Raw genomic sequence first — 18,534 nt, forward strand, 5'->3', positions numbered from 1 at the left:
CTCAGCAAATGAAGTTGTCTGTGCCTGCATGGGCTGATAATTGGTGAGTACTATTTGTGCCAAATAAATGCCAGGTAATGACCATTGTTAGCAAGACAGAATCTCATCACTTATGTTTGATATTCAATAGCATTGCCATCACTGAGTTCCCCTCACTCAATACCTGAGAGGTCATCATTGATCAGAACTCAACTGGACCAGCCACATAAGTAACGTAACTATAATAGCAGCTTGAAAGATTGAATATCCTGCAGTGAGAGACTCTCCATTTGTTTGATGAGTGCAATACCATCAATTCTCATAATAACACCCTAAACAGTCCATGCCTTTCCAAGTGAACATAAATCCTGTCCCTCAGATCCTTTTCCAACAATTTCCCCACCACAGATCCATGGCTCTCCAGTCTGTACTTTCCTGATGTATCTCTACTGCTCTTTTTGAAGTGAGGACATTAGTTATCCTCCAGCACCTCATCTTGGCTTACAAAGATTCAAAATGCTTCAACCCCCTAGCAATCTCCTGCTTTGCTTCCCTTTGTATCCTGAAATAGATTCACACATGACCAAGAGATTCATCTATGCTAGTGTGTGCCAATGTTTCTAAACACTTCATCCTTCATGATCCTCCAGAACATCAGCAGACCTTCCCTTAACTCTCCACATCCATCTCCCTGGTGAATACCAATGAAAAATATTAATTTAGGTCTTCATTCACATCCTTTGGCTCCATGCATAAATTACCTGTTTGATCCCTGATGGGTCCTACCACTTTTCATAGCTTCCCCTTTGTTTCTGATATACATAAAAAGGTTTTAGATTTCTTCTCAATTCTACTTGGCTCCTTTCTGCCCTCTTGATTCCTTTCTTAAATTCTCTCCTGTATCCCCTATGAACCTCAAAAGGCATGTTTGAAATCAGTTTCACTTTCTTCTTTTCTTCATTAAACCTTTTGTTTACCAAGGTTTCCTTAATCAACCCTCTTTGCTTCTCATCTTTACAGGGTTATAGTGATTCTGAACCATTACTCTCTCGCTTTTGAACACCTCCATCTCATCAGACATTGCTTGCCCTCCTGCTGTTTCCAATCTCATTCCACCAGCTCCTATCTTGTATTATTTTCAATTTAGAGTTACACTATATCTAAGACAATCACCTGCTCAGCCTAAGCAAATGAACATCATACACTTACTTGATTCTTTATATAAGCAGTTTGCCACCAACAATATCCAAGATTGGTAGCCATATACTGCCCCAAGTCCTGCACAAACATCTCAAAGTTTGCTGAAAACACCAGACATCGGCTGGAAATCAAATAATGATGAGAGAGAAGATTGAGAGTCTAGTGGCTGGTACCATAATAACAATCATTCTCTCAGTGTCAGGAAGACAAAGGAGCTGATTATAGACTTGACAAGGGGGAGAGGGTGCAACCCATACCACCATCCACATCTATGGCGCTGAAGTGGAGACAGTAGGTAGCTTCACATTCTTGGGAATAATTTTTTTTTCATTGATCTGAAATGGACCAATCACATTAAAGCAACAGTCAATAAAGTGCATCAATACCTCTTATTCCTGAGAAGGGTCAAGAGGTTTGCAGGTCTGCCATATCCCTGAGCAAATTCTGGAAGTGCACCATTAAAAGCACACTTGCTGATGCATCACAGCATGGTACAGAAGCTGCTGCACCAAAGTAAGAAAGAAGCTGCAGAAGGTGGTGAATGCACACAGATCATCACACAATCTTTCCTCCCCTCCATCAACGTCTCCTGCTGACTCAGAAAGGGAGCCAACATTCAAAAATACTCGTCCCACCCAGGCCACACACTCTTCTCCCTCCTCTCATTGGGAAGGTTCAATTGAATGAGATATCACACCAACAGATTAAGACAGTTTCTTCTCTGCAGCCAATCTCCTAAATGAGCCTCACAAAAGTGATCACATGCTACTCTTGCTATGTACACTATGGTACATTGTAACACTATGGTGCACTTGCTCTTTTACTTTGTTCTTCTGCATGCATATTAAGAATTGACTTTCTGGACTGCTCTCAAGCCCTTCCCATTGTACCAGGTATAGCGCGATAATAAATAAAAACTTGATCTGATAAACTTAAATAATCAATGCTTTCCTGCTTATTGGAAACACAGAGAGCTGAGTCATGCAGACAATTTGTTGATAACACAGGAAGTCTTAGACTTCTATGCTGAACATGGAAGTCTCAGACATTCTGAAGCTCTAATATTGATGCATCAAGCTACGGACTATTGCGGTAACAGCGTATCCACGAGAAGGTTGAGTGTGATACATCACCTTTTGCAACTCAACTTCTGATACAGATAAACACTTTTTAAATGATCTGAAACAGATATTGCTTTAAATAACTTCTTTGTGTCCGAATGCACCTTCACTTTGTTTTTTTTTTAAATTTAATAAAGTGTTGACTACTTAAATCCTCTAATATTCTGTAAATCTATCAATAACATTTTAAATTGTGACACTAGAAACTACAGATGCTGGGATCTGGATCAAAAAACAAACTGCTGGAAGAACTCAGCGAGTTAAGCAACTTCTGACGAGGAAAATGACAGTCGACGTTTTTGGTCAAAACCTGCTTCAGAATTGAGAAAGAAGAATGACAGACAGTGATAAAGAGAGAAGAAGTGGTCACTTCCTAATAGGTAGACCAAGAAGGGATAAGAGATTCAAGATTATATTATTGTCATATAATAAAAAAAATATGACATAAAATTTCCTTTTGTCTACCATAAGACAAAGATTCACTATCAACAAATATTGCCCAGTCCCCTAACAGACAGAAAAAGAAGCAAATGAGAGTCCCCCCAGGGTCAATGAATGTCCATGGCTTCACCTCCAGTGCTCCCACAGCTTCGGCAGTCACACAGGCTTCAATCCAAGCTCCAGATGCACACTTCTGACACAATCAGGAAGTATCCAAGGGTTCCGATGTCTAGTACTCCTTCAGCCAGTGTAGAGCCAGTCTCCAGCAGTCCATTGCCTGGTGTGACCGCAGTTACCAGCAGTCCATATCCTACGTGGGTACCTCGCCTTGAATCAGACTGCCTCCTGTGTGTTCTTCAGCCTCCGAGCCCTTTGATAGTCAGGTCACTATCCCGCGGATCATCTCCTCTGGTTCTCCTTCTTAAATGGGGGGTGGTCTCCCTGTTTTCTGGTGCCCTCTGCCAGTCTGCCACTTCCCCAGAGTCTACAACCCCTCATGGCTGCTGCCCATCCCTGCAGTTGCAGGATTTAAAAATAAACCACCGGCTCCTTTAACAAGCCATTTAAAGCCTGTACAGAGACAATGGCAGTTGGACCCCACAGGTCAGCACAGCTGCTGCAGCATTACTATTACAACTGCTCTGCCAGCGCTGCCATTCTTTTCTTTTTGATGACAAATGGATGGAGTCAGGAGAGTTGGAGTTCAGTGATTGATATGAAGAAGCATAGGGAAAAATATGGAGCAGGGGGGGGGGGAGGGTGATGAAAGAAACATGTTAAAAATCCCCTGATTATGAGTTGTCAAATGCCATTAGCATATCCAGACATTTCAAAGTATAATATCAGATTTCCAGAGCAAGCATGATCAGATGGAATTTGGCAGCTTATCCATGCAGTGGGCCAGAACCCACAAGATCCAGGTAGATTCTTATATTCCTACCTCAATGACATGTTGCAGGGACCCAAGCTGTCTGTAAACACACCTCAGTTGGGATATATCTGATTGAAAAGTTTGAGAAATTACATAGAACACCACAACACAATACTGGCCCTTCAGCCCTCGATGTTGTGCCGACCTAGATATTCCTAAAAAAAAGCCCTTACTACCTCATAACCTGCTGTTTTACTTTAATCTATATGCCTAAGAGTCTCTTCAATGCCCCTAATGTTTCAGACTCCACCACCACCTCTGGCAAGTCATTCCAGACACCCACAACTCGATGTGTAAAAAACTTACCCCTGATGTCTCCCTTAAAATTCCCTCCTTTCACTTTGGGCAGGTGTCCCCTTGTGTCCTTTGCTACTACTGTCCTAGGAAAAAGGTGCTAGCTGTCTACGTTACCTATGCCTCTCAGTATCTCGTAGACCTCTATTAAGTCACCGCTTATCCTTGGGGAGAAAAGGTTACAAGTAAATTTAATGAGAGAAAAGATTTCTCTAATAGCTGACATGGTTAAATGTTTAAGAAATAAACACACCAACCCGGTCTTCTATCTAGTGTGACTTGGGCTGGTCATGAAGTCTCTCCAGCCTATTACTAGTTTTAAATAAATCGTTTTGCCATTGAATGCTAAAGTCAAGCAGGTAGACTGTCAGCTTTTGGCTGGTATTTTTATGGTACAATAATTATATTGCTATATGCCTGAACATTAGCCAAATCTTTATGTATACATACAGTATGTGTTCAAGTTCAAGCTCAAATTTATTGACAAGAGTACACTAATTTGTAAATAACTTCATTTAAGCAACTGAAAATTGAATTAATCATTGTTTACTAATGACTGCATTTCTAACCTTATGATTGAAAGGTCATTGATGAAGAAACTGGGACAGTACCCTTAGAAACTCTTAGAGTAATGTTTGGGGCTGGAATTATTTATCTTGACCACCGATTTTGTGCATGGCATATCTCCAAACAGGGAAGCTTCTTACACTTGACTTTCGTTCTAGCAGGACTCCTCGACTCCACACAAATGCTGCCTTGATATCAACGGTGCTCACTTCCATCTCATCTCATTGATGGAATTCACCTCTAATCCAGGTTGAGATCCAGATTGTCATTGACATTCAGACTGTACAAAACACCTTCAAAAGTGTGAGTTTTGGGATAGCCCCCACTATCTACATTGTATAACTTAAATCAGTGAAGCTATTTAAACACATCCCCAACTGTTGCAGAATCACTTGTAAAGCTCCATACGTTGAAATGTAGTGGTCACTATTATTGTTTCAGGAAATTCTTTTGACTCATGATACAATATTAAACAGCATCTTGTCTAGCAACAGACATATAAACATATGGAGACTGAACTCTTGGAAAAGTTCCAATAAGCTTTGTGATTTAAAAAGGTTGGTACTTAGTGCTAGTTTACCATGAAGTTTACAATCCCAATGTGTTTCGATTCAAAACTTCAATGGAAACATTTTCTTTCTTTTCTCTGGGCCATTCAAAATAACCAAATTCAGACTGTCAATTTACTAGATATAGGCATGAAAATCAAAGGCAATTTCCTTTTACCTAAATAAGTGGCTGCAAGTGGAAATAAACAATACAGACCTCCATGAAACTGTTTAATTTCAATTCAATGAAGTAGTTAATGCTTGAGAAAAATAATGTGGAAATGAAGTGCCCTCATCAGATGAGAATAAACAGTTTCACCATTTAGGGTCTACAGGTGGTGCCAAGAATACACTGGTACAGTGCACATGCTGTTTGTCAAGGAACAGATGTTTCCTTGCTGTAGTCATTACTTTTTACACCACTTCTAATCCTGGTGACTGTTCCATCAAAAGAGCCAACGAAAAGAAGTGATTACAGCATTTCCCCAAGCAATGTAGACAGGGTTCCAACAGTCACAAGATTTTTAATTTGGATGGTGAATTCTAAAGCTTCAGAAACAAGTTTCCACTTTAAGGTTAAAAATTCATGTTGACTTTTTGAGATTTATTAGCTGCTATCAACGAGGTTGAATTTCAACTAGAAAATATTTTCAAGAATCTAATAAATCACTACAATGTTGTTAATTTGGCAAGGGTTAATATTTATGCAATTACAAATATTCAACTGTGAATACACTTAGACATGGGATAAAGACTCATCCAGGCAGCTCTAGTCATAAACTAATACCATCTTTTAACAGTATATTTTACACTACTGACTTTTTGGCTTAAAAGTAACAGAAATTCACAAAATATATTGCAGCAGAATAAGTTTAAATCTGTACAATATCACATTGTTTAACAGTTACTTTTTTTTTTAAATCAAGCCAAGCATTATCACTTAAAACTTAGGTAATCACTACTTTATACAAGTAACTGTATATCTGACAAGACTACTCAACTACAGCAGCACAGTATTTTTCCGATTATCCAAAATACTTGGGACTGCACCTATCTCGATCAAGCAGAATTTTTGAATATTCGGGAATTTTCTGTAACGCAGCCCAGTAGCATCAGGAGAATACTTGTACAGACTGTCGCCGATCCCTGACACCTCCCCGTTGCTTCACCAATCCTGCCCAGGAACCCAAGGTCTCACCTCACCTGTAAGTGGTAGAAATTGCACAGGGATTGTCCTCCAACAGAATTTCAGTGACCCCGCTGAAAGGGTATTTGACAAAGGGAGTGGCTCAGGCAGGCAAGCGGGAAGAGAGCGCACGGCTCGGACAGGCAAGTGAAAGAGTGCATGGCATTCAATTCAAATTCTGAGAATGCCACAATGCAATTTATCACAAGGTTGTAGTAACTCATGGCAAAAAATGACAATTTATAAAGCAATTTATAATGACAATTTATAAACAATTTATAAGTTTCCTGCTATCCTTTCCTTCAATGCGTACTTATCTGTGCACAAATGTCTTCTTTGTAAAACTGATTCCCTGTAACCCCTTGAGCATGGTGGGTAAACTTATTTCAACTGTTTTTCAAACTGAAATGTCATGTCTTGTAGCGGCCTGCGCATGGAGATGTGGACCAGCCCACAAAATGGCCGACGAACGCGGCGACTGAACAGACCTAGGGGCGACCTCTTGCATGGCAGGAAGAAGGGGAACTGTGGTGGGAACACCGGCTAATACCAGGCCAACGGTCTGACGATGAGGTGCCCTGACATCGGTGCCTGGGGCCCATATAAATGCGAAGGCCAGTGCAATAAACCAGTCTCAACTTCAAAACTTTGGTGTGCATGTCTTTCTTCTCCACACCAGCAAAGCTACATTGGTGACCCTGACAGGTCAAACCAGCAGTTGGACCCAAAGATGACAGTCCAGGCAGAGCCAGCGACCATCCACACGGTCTCACTTGGGCTCCCAACATTTCGGGTGTCGCAGCCACATGTGGTTCGAGTAGGCCAAGGCTCAGTTCCAGCTTCGACACCGCCGCCGACACCCGCTACTTTTATGTCATGACAGCACTCGATCAAGTCACAGATTTCCTATGGCAGCCTCTGGCACAAAGCAAATATGCGGCCCTCAAAGAGCTGTTAACCTGCACTTTCGGGCTCTCCTGGTGCAAGCCCACGGCCCGATTGCTGCATATGGATGGATTAGTGGACAGGGCTCCATCTGCCCTAATGAGCAAGATTCTTGCTTTGACCGAGGGCCATAAGCCTTGCCTGCTCTTGACTTTTGCTCACAAATGAAGACTTCAGTGACCCCGGGGAGACACGGTCTGCGTTGACATGCTTTGGAGAGCAAAGAAGGATACCAGCGCCATCGTAGACCACATTAGCAAGCCCCACAAACAGACCACTGCGAGACCACTGCAGAGAGGCAAGTTAATACCCCGTGACAATTCTGCTACGATCATCAGCGATGGGCTGTGGATGCTGCCCACCCTGCAAGTTTCTGGGAAACGCCCTGGCCAACCTTCATTGATGGCTGCAGCGGTTGGCTCACGCGATAGCCTCTTCTACGTTTTGGACTCCTTGTCGGGGAGGCGTTTCCTGGTCGACACTGGTGCTGAGATAAAGCTTCCTGCACCCATGGACATCGACACCCACAGCAGCAAGCAGGGCGAGCACCATCCACCTTCAGTTCGGCAACAGTCAGTTTATGAGGACATTCACCCTCACGGAAGTGCCTGCTCGTAGACCTCAAGGGATTGCACTTGGTGCACACCAGAACTTTTCAAACTCTACCTCTGGAGGGAAGACAAACTACCTGACCCCCACCTTCACTCTATAATGCTTTCAGTTTGCCCACATCCTGGCGGAGTTCTCCACGGCTGAGCCAAAGCATGAGGTAAGGCACCACATTCTGACTGAGGGCCCCCCGCTCCATGCCAGGTCATGCTGGATCCCTCCCTAAAAGCTCAGCCTAGCGAGGGAGTTGTTAATAAAAATGGAGGAGCTAGGAATTGTATGGCGCTCCAACAATCCCTGGGCGTCCCCTTCCACATAGTGCCAAAAACAGCAGGGGGAGGGTGGTGGAGGCCATGTGGTGACTACCACTGCCTCAACGAGGCCACCACGCCCTACAGATATCCCATGTCTCACATCCAAGACTTCACCACCAATCTGAATGGGGCACGGATGTTTTCCAAGGTGGACCTCATCCGGGGGAGCCACCAAATCCCAGTTCACTCCCAGGATGTCCTCAAGACCGTGATTATAACCCCTTTTGACCTGTTCAAATTCCTACACATGTCCTTCAGTCCGAAAAACTCAGCACAAACTTTCTAGTGGGCCAGGACCTCCCATTTGTATTCATCTATTTGGATGATATCCTCATTGCTAGCCATAAAGACCACACCGCCCATCTGAGACAACTGTGTACCCTATTGAATGAATTTGGCCTGGATACTATTAATTTCCTGGGGCACAGAGTAAACAAACATGAGCCAACACCCCTTCCCGAAAAGGTCAAAGAGGTCCAACACTTTGCCAAACCATGTACAGTAAAGGGGCTACAGGAATTTGCCGGTATGATAAACTTTTACCACAGATTCATACCGGCAGCGGCCCACATCATGTGCCCCTTCTTCACTATAATGGTAGTCAAGTCAAAGGACATACCTGGGCCAATGGGTTTGAGGGTATTCTAGAACACCAAAGACACTGGCCAACACCACCCTCCTAGTAAACTCCAGACCAGAGGCACCTATTGCTTTGACAGTCAACGCCTCCAGCACAGCGATAGGTGGTGTACTGGAACAGCTCACTGAAGGCCAATGCCAACCCTTGGCCTTTTTCAGCAGACACATCCACCCCCAGAGCTCAAATACAGCGCTTTCGACCGAGAGCTATTGGTGCTGTACCTGACGGTAAGATATTTTTGTTACATTTTGGAAGGTTAGCAATTTAAGGTCTTCACCGATCACAAGCTTTTGACCTTCCCCTTCTATAAGGTATTGGACCCGTAAGGCAGAGACACTTGTCCTATGTGTCTGAATTTACCTTGGACATACAGCGCATCGCGGGGAAAAACAATATGATAGCCAACGCTCTGTCATGTCCCGCGATCAAGTCAGTCCACACCATCCCTGGGGGGTTGACTACAAAGTGCAACAGCAAGACCCTGAGTTCCCAGCGTATAGGACAGCCTTTTCCTGTCTCAGAGTGGAAGACATCCCCGTTGGCCCAGGTAACTTGAGAGTACTGAGCAATGACTCCAGCAGCAGCCCTTGCTCCATCATCCCAGTCACAACCTGGTGCATCTGTCAATATGAGCCACAGTCAAGATGGTGTCTGACACAACTTCTGCAAGCAGGTCAGCCAGCGGGCCAAGAACTGAACAAACAGCCAGTCCTTAAAAGTGCAGACTCAAACAAATGCGCCAACAAACTTTTGAATCAGCACGCCAGAGGTTCAGCTGTGCACATATTGATATAGTGGGGTGACTACCAGTTTCCCGTGGGGCAAGATACTTGCTGACCATGGTTGACCACTTCACGAGGTGGCCTGAGGCAGTCCCACTGGCTGATACCACCAAAGAAACCTGCGCCAGGATACTCATTGACACATGGGTGTCCAGATTCAGGGTCCCAGAGCACCAAACCTCAGATTGGGAGGGGTGGGGTACAATTTACTTCTGGGCTCTGGGCAGCACAGGCTAACTTCCTGGGGACACAGCTCCATCACACCACGGTGTACCACCCTCAGGCCAATGGTTTGGTGAGGCACTTTCACAGGCACCTGAAGGCAGCCTTGATTGCCCGGCTCAAGGGTCCCAACATGTGGACGATCTGTCTTGGGTCCCGCTGAGAATTCACACCACGCCGAAGGAAGACTTCAACGCCTCAGCAGTGGAAATTGTCCACGGTGCACCCTTAACCATTCCAGGGGAGTTCCTGGCCCTCAACAAACACCTGGAAGACCACGAGGCCACTCTTGAGAAAACTGAGGTCCCTGGTCCCATAACAACCCACACCACACTTAAAGACCTATCAGTACATGTTTGTGTGAAGGGGTGCACACCTGCAGCCCCAACAACGACCTTACAGGGTCATCAGGAACAACGGCTCCACTTTCATCCTTAACACTGGCGTTAAGGAGACCTTTACCATCGACTGCCTGAAGCCAGCATATCTGGACTGTAACCAGGGGACTCAACTCCTCCCCTGCAACACAGGGGCAGACCCCCAAAATCAATGGACAACAGCCAATCACTGGTTCTGGGAGGGGTCATGTAGCAGCCCCCGCACATGGAAATGTGGACCGGCCCATAAAATTGCCGACGAATGCAGAAACCTGGGGGGGTGGGGTGACCTCCCATACGGCAGGAATGCCGGCCAATCCCAGGCCAGTGCTCCAATGCCACAGTGCCCTGGTGTTAGCGCCTGGGGCCCATATAAAAGCAACAGCCAGTGCAATAAACCAGTCTCGACTTCAAGGCTTTGGTGTGCATGTTGCTCTTTTCCATGACCATGTACCGCAAAAGCTAGTCTCACCGGAAAAAACTCTTGGATAGTCAGTTGTATGGAAACATACTGTATTTTTTTTAATTGATATTGTCGTATTGTCCACATACAGGAAATCTAATCTTCTTTCTTCTTTGGCTTGGCTTCGCAGACGAAGATTTATGGAGGGGGTAAATGTCCACGTCAGCTGCAGGCTCGATTGTGGCTGACAAGTCCGATGCGGGACAGGCAGACACGGTTGCAGCGGTTGCAGGGGAAAATTGGTTGATTGGGGTTGGGTGTTGGGTTTTTCCTCCTTTGTCTTTTGTCAGTGAGGTGGGCTCTGCGGTTTTCTTCAAAGGAGGTTGCTGCCCGCCGAACTGTGAGGCGCAAAGATGCACGGTTTGAGGTGATATCAGCCTCAAATCTAATACATTGTTGCTATTTGTGCAAATTTTTTGCACATCATAATTTCAACATGCATCATGGACTGCAATCATGTTCTTACTTTCTTGCAAGGAAAATGCAAACATAATTGTCAAATGCCAAAAATTCAGGCTAAGAGGCAGATTTATTTACAAACAAGATATTTACACAAGCAAATGCTTTCAATTGTGGAGCATTCAATCAACTTCCAAGGAAAACAATACAGATTTCCTGTGAACAACAAAAGGTCAATGCTCCTTACTGACCTCAAGAAAGTTGCCAACAGTTGAGCAGACCCAAGCATGCACTTTTCCTTTGCTGATGTGAACTCTTGCCTGGCTATCTCCAAGAGATATGGTGCCCAGAAAAACGTCACCAAGCCAAGCTGAGCAGCCATTGAATTCTTCCATCAGAAAGAACTCACACAACAGACTGCAAATCAGAAAAAAATAAACATTCAGCTTATTTTAATTTTGATAATGTTCAATGATAACAACTATAAGCTTATTATCTTGTGCATTGTACATACTTGCTGCAGCCAAACAAGTATTTTTTTTTTGGGGGGGAAAACTACATAGCATACATTAAAAAGATAATAGATACAAAAGATAGATAATATTCAGTAACCATAGTGCAAGGAAAAAAGTGTTACAATTGTGGAGACATGCCTTTTTGCAGTGTTAGAGCAGTCCAAGAGTAACAAGGGAAGATTCAAGAGTCTGATAACTGTTGGAAATAATCTGTTCTTAAACATGTAGATGCTGATCTTCAGGCTTTTGTTCCTTCTGCCCAAAATTAGCAGTAAGAAGAGGTTGTGACTAGTGTGATGATGGTCCTTCATGATGTTGGGTGCCTTCTTGAAGCAGAACCTTACAAAGATGTTATCAAATGATGGGAGGTCAGAGCCTGTTATGGACCTGGCTAGTTTGCTATCTTCAGCAGCCTTCTGTTCATGTTAGTAGAAACTGGGAGGTTTGCCAGAGGCTATTTGGGGGGGGGGGGGAATGCTCTTGAGGGTCCATCATTGTTTTCTTGTTCAAAGTGAGCATAGATGGCATTGAACTCATCCAGAAGAGATGTATCACAGTAAGTGATGTTACTTGTTTTCCCTTATAGGATGTGATGGTGTTTAAGCTCTGCCATAGCTATTGGGCATCCATCTGAGTCTCCAGCTTGGTCTGGAATTGTCTTTTTCTATTGATGGCGTCTTCTGGACGTTGCACTTGGTCTTTCTGCACATTTATGAACCCCCTGATCTGAACATGACAGATCTTGCCTTCTACAATTTGCAGGTCTCTTGGTTCATCCGTGGCTTCTGGTTAGATACATCCTGATATGTTATTTGGAACACAGCCACACTTTTAAACATTTGACAGTGGAAGAATAATTGGAACACTCATTCTAAATCAAATGAAAATACTATTCTGTATTTAAATTATCAGTTGAGTTCATTGTCACATTATACCTGATACAGTAACAAGGGTTCTTCAGCAAGCAGTTCTGTAAGCCATCTATAACATGTACTCAGCTAAGAGCACAATTACGGAGCATAGAATGACTATGACAGTTTTTCACATAGCAATGCCAGCTTGAGAGTACTGTTATAGCCTGATGGCTATGGGGAAGAAACTGTCCTGAAGCCTGTTTGGGTGCAACTTCACACTCTTGAACCGCTTCAACAATGAGAGGACTGAGCATGTCCAATATTTGGATGGATCCTTCAGTATGTTCATTGTCTTTCTGAGGCTGGTATGGATGGAATCCATGGTGGGGAAGGAAGTTTGTATAATTGACTTTGTTTCCCTTTGTTCAAAGGACAAAAAAAAGTCATCCAGGAATTTATAGGGGTGTAAATCTCCTATCAGTGGTAGGGAAACTGTTCAAAGGACAGTCAGGGATAGGATTTATCCACATTGGGAAAATTATGGTCACATTTGAGGTATACCACATGGCTTTGTGAGGGCCAGGACATGACTTACCAATATAATTAAAATTATGAAATGTAAGAGGTGGTTGATAAGGGCAACTTCAATTATCCAAAATCAGATTATCCGAAATCCCCATTTATCCGAAAATCTTTTGGACCCAGTAGAGAAAAATTTTGGATAAACGAGGATATCCAAAACAATCAGAAATCCTCATTTATCTGAATTTTTTTGGAGCCAAACTGACCTCACAGGTTGGAAAAAAACCCAATATGAAATTAGAACAATGACTGTCCTCGTTTCAGGTAAATCCCTCCCCTCTCTCCATTTCTTCTTTACCTTCCCCTATTGACTTTTCTAACCAACTCTCTCTCTCAAACCATGTGCCACTGTCAACCAGCCGCAAGAGGTCAGAAGAATCCCTTGTCCCAGCATCATCAAAGAGTGGCCTCCCACCAGGAGCAGGACCTTGGACAGTAATATTCCCTCCCCACCTATCCCCTTTCCTCCCGACACCCAGTCCGAACCCTCCCCTCGGCCTACACCAGAGCTTCCAATACAAACTCCAAATCCTCCCCTTGGCCTACCGCTTATGCACACCAGATGGGCGTCAGGAGTTCCAGTGTAGGCCAAGGAGGAGGCTTGGAGTCGGGCATCGGGAGCTTCGTGACACTGTTCAAAAATATGCAATGCGGGAGGGCCAGTCACTCCCCCTGGTCACTCCGCTCAAATCTCCAGACTGGGGACCTCGGACTCCCAAACAAGAACAGGACTTCAGAGGGGAGGTGTTGGTGATTGTCCGCAGCAATTGGGAGAGGTAGTGTGTGCAGGTGAAGACTGGGTCTGCGTCAGGCTCCAACATCGAGAACCAGGACACAAAGCCAAAACAGGCCCTGTTGGAATGAGCCCATAGGAAGACAGGACCCCACCAACTCGTCAGTGTTTCCCCAGCCTGGAAACCCTCAGGGATCGGCAGCAGCGTGAGGACTTGTCAGGGATCGGTGGTAGCCAGCATTTTTTTTTGCTGACAATTAAACATTATTTTAATGCTTAAAAGCCTTTCCTTTTTGTTTGTTGTTGTTTAAAAAAGTGATTTGCTGTTGCTACTCAGCTGTTTTTAAAAATTCAATCATTCGAAATAGATCCAATCCCAACCATTTTGGATAATCGGAATTGTACTGTATATTCCAGCTTAAAGCAATGACATTGGTTGGGGAGAGTCATCCTTGGATAACTGAGGAAATAAAGGAAGACATCAAACTATAACAGGATTCAGAGTCGCCAAGAGTATGAGGGCTGGGCAATACAATTAAGACTGTCTGCTTTCCGCCAATAAAAGTAACCTTAAACCTTGAAACTGGAAGATTGGTAAACATTAAAAAGAACAGAATCATTAAGCAGGCAATAAAGTCAAGGAATGTAAAAAAGGAAATATGCAGGTGCTGGGGTCCAGTGCAGCACACAAATGTTCTGAAGAAACTCAAGTTATGCAGCTTTTACAGGAAGCTTCCTATGAATACTGTGGCCTGCTGACTATCTCCAGCACTTTAGTAGACTGAATGCAGAAAAGGAAAATGGATTCTGAAAGTAAATTAGAACAAAATATACAAACATCCTAAAAGTTTTTATTATTTAAAGTAGAAAAAAACTTTATTATTTAAAGTAGGAAGACGAAAAGGGATAATCAATATTGGGTAATGCAGAAAATGACTGAGGCTTTGTACAACTATTTTGTGTTGGTCTTCACAGTGGAGGACATCAAGTGTGCCAGAGAGGGATGTCGGATGCGATGGGACACGAGGATCTCGATGTAATTACCTTAGCAAACCGGTTGGCCCTGATCCTGATGGAAAGCATCCCAGGGGACTAAAAGAAATGGTGTTCCATACATCCACCATTCACTGTGTGAAACACTTTTCACTCAGGTCTTCTTTAAAGCTTCCTGCTCTCACCTTATACTCTCTATTTTTAGACATCTATTCTGAGAAAAAGACTGACCCCAAACCTCCGAGGTTACACCTCAGCCTCCACCCCAGCGAAAAAAGTTCCAGCCTGTACATTCTCTTTTTGTAACTCAAAACTTCCAAATCTGACAACATCTTTGAGAGTTCTTTCTGCACCCTCTCTAGCTTAATAGTACAATTCTTGAAGAACGGCAACAAGATCTGCACACAATGTTCCAGGTGCAGTCCTTTGTGCAGCTCGAACATGATGTCCACGTTGAGGCAAAGGCAAAAAAGATTCAGATGGCATATAAAAGGCAATCTTATTTATTCGCTAAGTGGCGAGTATTTGCAATGCACAGCCTGACAGCGTAGTTGCAGCTGGATTGCTGACAACATTTAAGTGTCTAGATAAGCACTTAATCATTTAGGGATAGTGGGCCATGGACTAAATGATGGCCAATAAGACTAATAGAGGGGTGCCCAGGGCCTCTGTGTATGAGTTAAGTCCAAATAGTGTTTCCATGCTGTACAATTCTGTGATGTTAAAGATTATAGATGAAGATAAATGACAAGAACACTTGTTTTGGAAGGATAGACATAATGGAAAAGGAAATTAAATAATTATGTTAAAAATGACAATAGCACAGCAGCAGGAACTGATGCTGGTTCTGAAGTGCAACAAATATAAGATACCAGAAGTGAAGAAAGTAGAAAACAAACACAAGAACCATAGAACATTACATCACAGAAACAGGCCTCTTCACCCCTTCTAGTCTATGCAGAGCCATTTTTTGTTTGCCTAGTCCCACTGACCTGCACCCAGTCCATAGCCCTACATACCTCTCACATCCATGCACCAGTCCAAATTACTCTTAAATGTTAAAATTAAGCCCACAAAGAAAAAAGTGCAAGGTTAACTATGAGACCAAAGATAGACAAATTCCTGAACTTAATACCCTGCATCTTTGGATTCTAAAAAGAGATAATAGATTGGGAGCAATCTTTCAAATTTTCTAAATTCTGGAATGGTCCCAGCAGAACAGAAAACTGTTTCAATTCAAAAAAAAGAGAAAGTCAGGATTTACAGACCAGCTTGCCTCAAATCTATCTTTGCTTACAAACCTGCTTTATCATTCAATAATGTCATAGCTGATCTGACCTTGATCTCAGCTCCACTCCATCTGTTTTTCATAACTCTCTCATCCCTGACAGACCAAAAATTTATCTTGACTTTAAATACATTTGATTCAGTCTCCTGAGTTCTGTGGCATGTGTAGAATATCACCATTCACAACTTTGAAATTAATTATTTCTCACACCCATCTTAAATGAACAGCCATTGTTCTCAAATTTTGCTCCATGATAGGAAACATGGTCTTCTACATTATAAAACTCCACAAAATCCTGTGATTCAATATAATTTCTCATTCAACCAAACCCCAATCAGTCCAACCTGCTCTACCTCCACTCAAGTCAGCACCTTCATGCAAGGAACAAACTGGTAAGCCTGCACTGAGCTATCTACAATGCAAGTCTACCTCTCCTTTGAGGTAACCAAAACCATGCATTGTTTATGCAACTGTGCCCTCAACAATGCCCCAAAAATTACAAATTTCCCTAGTTCTACTTCCTATATCCTTTGCAGAGAAAGCCAACATTACATTTGCTTTCCTAATAACTTTGAATATTTAATTACTTACAATAGCTCAGGAGGCCATTTAGCCAATCAGGTCCATGATTGGTTCCCAGCAGAACCATTCTCATTTCCTTTTCACCTTTAGCCCCACATTAAATTCCTTTTTATATAGCCATCAAATCCCCTGTGAGTCTTTAGGCATTTATCGACACGGAGGCAAAAAGTTCACCTACCAGCTCTTCTTTGGGACATGCCTTCATGCACATTCAGCTAATTTAAAGTCTCATAGATACAAAGATGGTCCAATTGCTCTTTACAAAGTATAGGTGTTCCCTTATTTATGATGGTCCGACTTAAGATTTTTCAAAATTACAATTAAACAAGATGTTATTAACTTGTTTTTTTAAACACTGGACAATTAAGATTTTGCTTCCTGAACATTTTTGGATGTATTTTTGGCTGCTGATCACGAAATTTACCTTAAAATTTTCCTATCTCATCCGCCTTTTTAGATATAAACTATTTTTGTTATTTCCTATCATATTTTAAGACTATTGCCCACAAGGAAAGCTATAAAAAGTGCTGTAATTTATACATGGTGAAACCAAAATGTATACAAATAACCTTGTGTAGCTCTGCACGACTTGAAAGAAAGACACACGTGAGTGCAGTCAGGTTAAGCTCTGTGTTTTATTGAGGGCTCAGTCCAGAGTTTTATACCACTCGCGTTACTGTCATTTCCCTTTTTTACTGATGCAACAACCCACACAACAAAAGTGGGTTTCCCACGCGTGGATACCATCTTGCATGACAAACCCTTCTTCCCCACACGCTGTCCCTGTCTGTTGGCAGTGCAGCGGGGCCAGCGCTATTTTGGGGTCACTGGCCCTTAAGCTGCCCTTGCCATTCATCTGCGGGTTTGCTTGCTAGGGTCAGTGCCACTGCATGGTCTGCTTGCTTTTAGGTGCGCTTGCCACCCGGAACGCCAGTTTGATCACTGAGGCAGCATAACACCCCCACCCCCCCAGAGTCGACAGTATTGTTCTTGGTGCCCAAAGGCAGCGTTTCTGCAGGCTTCAGTGGCCTGCCTCTTTTGCATGGTGCTGGCATCTCAACTGGGTGTGCCAGGTCCAGGTGTGGCAGCTTTAGTCGGTCCTTGGTGAAAACCTCAGTCTTGCCTCCGACCTCCAGCTTGAATGTAGCTCCATTGTTATGCACAACCCAGAACGGACCTGCGTAAGGTATGTGTAGCGTTGGACGATGCGGATCCCTGCGAATGAAAACATTCTTACAGTCCTGTAGGCATGTCCATGCCTGGAATGTGGAATCGGGGCCAGGTTGCCGACTCTTTTCCTCAGCTAGCGGAGGAGAGCGGCCGTGTTGTCCTGCTGCCTGCCTGGAGATAGTACGAGTTACCCCAGTGGAACTCAGCAGATGAGTTCGGCCGAAGTGGTATTGAGGTCCTCCTTGGGTGCCTTGCGGATACCCAACAGAGCACATGGTAGCTCGTCCACCCAGTTAAGTCCATGGAGTATGGTCATGAGCGCAATCTTCAGGTGCCTGTGGAAGCGCTCGACCAGCCCATTTGATTGTGGGTGGTAGATTGTTGTGTGGCGCACTAGCCCCACAGGCTAGTGAGGTCGAACCACAGGCTGGAGGTGAACTGTGTCCCTCTGTCCAATGTGATGTTGGAAGGTAACCCGAACCGTGCCACCCAGGACAAGGTTGTGGATGTGTCTACAAGCAGGGCTGCCCCAGCCACCTGATGAAGCGGTCGACCATCGTGAACAGGTAGTGGAAACCCTGGGATTCTGGTAAGGCTCCTACTATGTCCATTTGGACGTAGTCGAACCTTCGCTCCATGTGCTCAAACTGCTGTGGTGGGGTTTTGGTATGCCACTATACCTTGGCTGTTTGGCACTGCGTGCATGCCTTCACCCACCTGCTGACCAGTTTTCATAATCCATGTCATGCATATTTGCTGGCCACCAGCCAGACCATGGTCCTGATGGACGGAAGATCCA

At 43.8% G+C, this 18,534-nt stretch overlaps 1 protein-coding gene across 16 annotated transcripts in view; it reads right to left on the minus strand.

Moving 5' to 3' along the window:
* Positions 1-18,534, minus strand: part of cntln (centlein, centrosomal protein) — a 608,473-nt gene that overhangs the window by 567,940 nt on the left and 21,999 nt on the right. Inside the window, exon 2 of one of the 16 annotated variants that reach the window (XM_069924366.1) lies at positions 11,270-11,435. The exons of the other annotated variants lie outside the window; for them this stretch is intronic. Within the exon in view, the coding sequence (XP_069780467.1) occupies positions 11,270-11,400 (131 nt within the window). The 5' untranslated portion in view covers positions 11,401-11,435. The remainder of the gene's footprint in view (positions 1-11,269; positions 11,436-18,534) is intronic. 16 annotated transcript variants of the gene reach the window in all.

Source organism: Narcine bancroftii, chromosome 1, assembly GCF_036971445.1.
Source record: "Narcine bancroftii isolate sNarBan1 chromosome 1, sNarBan1.hap1, whole genome shotgun sequence".
NCBI lineage: Eukaryota > Metazoa > Chordata > Chondrichthyes > Torpediniformes > Narcinidae > Narcine > Narcine bancroftii.